The sequence below is a fragment of the Callithrix jacchus genome, chromosome 2, assembly GCF_049354715.1.
Source record: "Callithrix jacchus isolate 240 chromosome 2, calJac240_pri, whole genome shotgun sequence".
NCBI lineage: Eukaryota > Metazoa > Chordata > Mammalia > Primates > Cebidae > Callithrix > Callithrix jacchus.
This window is the reverse complement of record NC_133503.1, coordinates 19,920,821-19,925,816: the sequence shown is the minus strand read 5'-3', so window position 1 is coordinate 19,925,816 and position 4,996 is coordinate 19,920,821. Positions and strand designations below refer to the sequence as shown.

The 4,996-nt window shown below is 47.8% G+C and overlaps 1 protein-coding gene across 1 annotated transcript; it reads left to right on the top strand.

Moving 5' to 3' along the window:
- The first annotated feature begins 682 nt into the window (after positions 1–682).
- On the top strand, positions 683–4,892 carry GARIN3 (golgi associated RAB2 interactor family member 3). The gene is made up of 2 exons (XM_002744093.6): positions 683–1,383; positions 3,621–4,892. Exons 1-2 carry the CDS (start codon positions 778–780, stop codon positions 4,779–4,781), a joined length of 1,767 nt encoding a protein of 588 aa, XP_002744139.3. The 5' UTR covers positions 683–777; the 3' UTR covers positions 4,782–4,892.
- Positions 4,893–4,996: the final 104 nt, after the last annotated feature.

Here is a 4,996-nt window from a genome sequence, read left to right as displayed (position 1 = left end):
TTGAACCTGGGAGGCAGAGTTTGCAGTGAGCTAAGATTGTGCCACTGCACTCCAGCCTGGGCGATGAGAACAAAACTCCATTAAAAAAAAAAAAAATTAACCTGCTTCAAATGAGCGAATAGGTGAGAAAATCTTCCATATCCTGAAAATCACCATACAAATGGGTCTCTGGTTCTGATGGAGAGCAGAAGTCCCTTGGGATCATTCATTCAGCATCTATTTCTGAGTGCCAGCTGGCACTGTGCTACCTACACTCTGGGGACACAGAGACCAGCAATCTGGACAGTGCCCCTGCCTTAGCAAGCACACCATCCACACCAGGATTTTATCCCCAGAAAGTAATTCAGCTGAAGCACAAATATTTTTGCAAGAAGATGATCCTTAAAAGGGTACCCATAACAACAGCAAAACTGGAAACAACCTAGATATTGATAAAAGCAGAATAGCTTCATCAATTATGCATCCCAGGATTTTGTTTGAAAAGAATACCCAGCCTACCCACACCTACACCCCGGCAGGGTCAGCTTCTCCCCTGTAGAGGCAGTGATTTGTTTTGCTGGGGAGGCTGGTGACCCTGACCCGAGGGGACAGCTGCATGGAGGCTAGGACAAAGGGGTGTGAGATGAGTATAGGTCACAAAGGACAGCAGAGGATAAATGTGGTGATGCCAGAGGATTTAGGCAGAAGCCCTGTAGAGAGATGGGTAGTTGCCTTCTCTCCCTGTCTTTCTTGGGGACTCATTTGTGGCTAGTGGAGCTGTCTTAAATGTAGAGAACGATGAGCAATGAATCTTGTTTACCTTATTACACGGCCCACAGCTACCGTTCAATGAGTGTGTTCAGAACCTCCATGGGTGACCTGCAACAACAATTGCACAAGAGAGAAGAGTACGACATTTTCAAGTATGCACCAATGTTCGAGAGTGATTTTATTCAGATAAGCAAAAAGGGAGAGGTGATTGATGTACACAACCGTGTCCGAATGGTGACAGTGGGTATCGTCTGCACCAGCCCCATCCTCCCACTTCCTGATGTCATGCTGCTGGCAAGACCAGCTAAAGTCTATGAAGAGCATGCCACACAGGACTGGTTTGCCAAGGGGAGACGTCGCAGGCCCCCCAAGACTCTAGAGCTCACGAGACTAATTCCCTTGAAGTTTGTGAAGATCTCCATCCACAATCATGAGAAACAGCAGCTGCGCCTGAAACTTGCCACTGGCCGTACCTTTTATCTGCAGCTGTGTCCATCTTCTGACACCCGGGAAGATCTCTTTTGCTACTGGGAAAAACTTATCTATCTCTTGAGGCCACCAGTGGATAGTTACAGCAGTACCCCGACACTTCTAACTGGGGACACAGCACCAGAAGACAACAAAAACCTACTGGTAAGCCTCTCTAGAGGCTCGAGAAAAGGGGGCAGGGTTTTATGGGGGAGTAGTTCAGAGCCAGTCCTACAAAGCCTTTGGTGCTTTCTGAGGTCCACCTGGAAAAGGTATTCCATTTACAAGGGCTCAGGACCAAATGAGCCACTACTAGTGGACTTAGCACACTGGGAGGTTGGAGGGCTTCTTCAGAGTGTCCCATAAGGCTGAATTTCGGAGACCTTAGGTATCAGTTACTCTGGTCTCACACCCAGTATTGAAATCCCTTCTATAGCATGCTGATTGTCAGCCTTTTCTTGAACACTTTTTACCCTGACCCAGGTGTTTTGATTTGCTGTGGAACTTTTTTTTTTTTTTTTTTTTGAGGCGGAGTTTCACTCTTGTTACCCAGGCTAGACTGCAATGGTGCGATCTTGGCTCACCACAACCTCTGCCTCCTGGGTTCAAGCAATTCTCCCACCTCAGCCTCCCAAGTAGCTGGGACTACAGGCATGCACCACCATGCCCAGCTAATTTTTGTATTTTTAGTAGAGACAGGGTTTCACCATGTTGGCCAGGATGGTCTCGATCTCTGGACCTCGTGATCCACCCGCCTCAGCCTCCCAAAGTTCTGGGATTATAGACGTGAGCCACTGCGCCCGGCTTGTTGTGGACCTTTCATTTGTATAAATTTAAGGGGTGAAGTGTAGTTTCTTTTTTTAATGTGGATATATTGCATACTGGTGAAGTCTGGGCTTTGAGTGTAACCATCATCTGAATAATATACATTGCACCTACTAAGTAATTTCTCATCCCTCACCCCTCTCCCACCCTTCTGAGTCTCCAGTTTGCAATTGGAGACTGTACAGTTTTTTTGTGCAATTTTTTTTGAGACAGAGTTTTATTCTTGTCTCCCAGGCTGGTGTGCAATGTCGAGATTTTGGCTCAATGTAACCTCCTGGTTCAGATGATTCGCCTGCCTCAGCCTCTGGGTAGCTGGGATTGCAGGAACCTGCCACCGTGTTCAATTAATTTTTGTATTTTTTTTTTTTAGTAGAGATGAGGTTTCACCATGTTGGCCAGGCTGGTCTTGAACTCCTGACCTCACGTGATCCACCTGCCTCAGCCTCCCAAAGTGCTGTGCAATATTTTTAACAATGAAGAAGTCTTTCTTTCATTTGAGTCACAGTCTGTCTCCTGTGATTACCAGGCACTGACTTCTGCATCAGGCAGTATACCCTGCCTGTGTGTATGCACATGCACAATCTTAGTAGCCACCAAAATGTAAAGTGAGTGTATCCCTGGACCCTACAGTCCCACTTCTGGAAATCTGTCCTGCAGAGCATGTAAAAATAAGTGTATAAAATACAGTGTCCAATACGAGGAGTTGTATCAGTACTTTCTCTGGTACTGGAATTGTTCCACCAAAACTGAATGACCATTGAAGGGGTGCTGTAGGTAGAACCTGGCAACAAATGAGAGCAAGACTTAGACTAAGGCTGGATGCAGTGGCTCGTGCCTGTAATCCCAGCGCTTTGGGAGGCCAAGGTGGGTGGATCGCCTGAGGTCAGAAGTTTGAGACCAGCCTGGCCAACATGATAAAATCCCCGTCTTTAATAAATATATTTAAAAATTAGCCAGACATGGTGGCAGGCACCTGTAGTCCCAGCTACTTGAGAAGCTGAGGCAGGGGAAATTCCTTGAACCTGGGAGGCAGAGATTGCAGTAAGCTGAGATAGCGCCACTGCATTCCAGCCTAGGTGACAGAGCAAGACTCCCTCTCAAAAAAAAAAAAACTTAGACTTGATGATTTTAGAGGTTCTTCTTCTTCTCCTTTTTTTTTTTTTTTTTTTTTTTTTGAGATAGTGTCTCGCTCTGATGCCCTGGCTGGAGTACAGTGGCACAATCTTGGCTCACTGCAGCCTCTGCCTTCTGAGTTCAAGTGATACTCCTGCCTCAGCCTACTGAGTAGCTGGGATTACAGGTGTACACCACTCTGTCTGGCTAATTTTTTGTATTTTTAGTAGAGTTGGGGTTTTGCTATGTTGGCAAGGCTGGTCTCAAACTCCTGGCCTCAAGTGATCTGCCCTCCTCAGCCTCCCAAAGTGTTGAGATTACAGGTATGAGCCACCACATTCGATCCAGGTTCTTCTAATCATAAAGCCTTGAATTGTTCCACTCCAGGATAAGAGAGCAGCACACAGTTCTGAACTCTCTTTCAGTCATCTCTATCTCACCTGTTTCTCCTCCCCTTGGTACAGGCTGCAGAGCTCCACAGAAAAGGGGATCAGAGTGAGACTGGGCTTCACAAGTCTTGTGATGTATCTGCAGTCACCTCTTCTGCTTATGCTGGGGGAGAAGGAATCCAACATGCCTCCCATGGAATGGCTGCTGAAGGAGCAGCAGCAAGGACAGCAGGTGGCATGGCAGGAACAACAGGCCCCAGAGCAGGTGTGGCAATAGCAGGCACAGCAATGAGTCCTGCAACAGGCGCTGTGAGCATAGCAGCAAGCAAACCTGCAGGCCCAGGCCAGGTGACCACAGCGCTGGCGGGAGCAGCCATCAAAAATCCGGGAGAAAATGAATCCAGCAAGTCCATGGCAGGTGCTGCCAACATATCCTCAGATAGTATGAACTTGGCCTTGGTGGGTGTTGCAAGCACCTCCTTGGCAGGTACTTCTTCCACCACGATGGCGGGGGCCGCCCATCTCTCCCAAGACAGCAGCTTGAGTATGGCATTTGCAGGCAGTATGACGACAGGCAAGTGTGTGGCAGAAAGAACTCAAGGACCAGCATTGGGACCCCTCGTGTCCACCTTGCAAAGCGAAGGCTACATGAGTGAACGGAATGGAAGCCAGAAGCTTTCCCAGCCCAGTGCTGAAGCCTGGAATGAAAAAAAGGAAAGAAGAAAAAAGAAGGACAAACGTCCCAGTAGGAAAAGTTCCCATCACCGCAAGGCAGGTGAAAGTCACCGCAGGACAGCAGGAGACGAGACCCAGAAAGCATCCTCCCACCGGTCTATATCCGGCCATAAAAACACGAGAGATGACAAAAAAGAACAAGGGCGCAGCAAGGTAAGGGGCAAGGGACGTGGCTCCTCTCGCAAGAGCTCCAGCCACAGTTCCACCAAAAAGGAGTCGAGAACAACTCACAAACTGGGGAAGAACCGATCCACATCTAGTACAGGAGCTTTAAGTAAGAAACCCAGTAAAATCATGTCTTTTTTAAGGAGCCTCAGGGCTACTGCTGGTTCAAAAACAAGGGTCACATCACACGACAGAGAGGTAGACATCGTGGCTAAGATGGCGGAGAAGCAAAACATAGAGGCCAAAGTGGAGAAAGCCCAGGAGCTGGAGGTGATCAGTGGCACTGTGACATCCAAGATGATGGAGATGACCATCTTTGAAACCAAATCCATTTAAATAGGAGCCAGGGCTACAACTCCCAGGGATCTGGGAAGTATCCCTAGAGAGCCCATCCCAGCTTTCTTTACTGCAGTTTAAATAATAAAGGAAATCATACAACCCCTAAATAAATAAAATCTCCTGTTTGAATTTTTTCTGCCCCATAGCCTGGCAGTGACTTCACAGTGGCTTCTGTGATGGTGACCACATTACAGCCTGAGACCCCAGCCTCC

Excerpts from the sequence above, each read along its gene's own strand:
- GARIN3 (XM_002744093.6), top strand. The coding sequence starts at position 778 with ATGAGCAATGAATCTTGTTTACCTTATTACACGGCCCACAGCTACCGT. Across the intron at positions 1,384-3,620 it reads AAGACAACAAAAACCTACTG|GCTGCAGAGCTCCACAGAAA; the intron begins GTAAGCCTCTCT and ends CCCTTGGTACAG.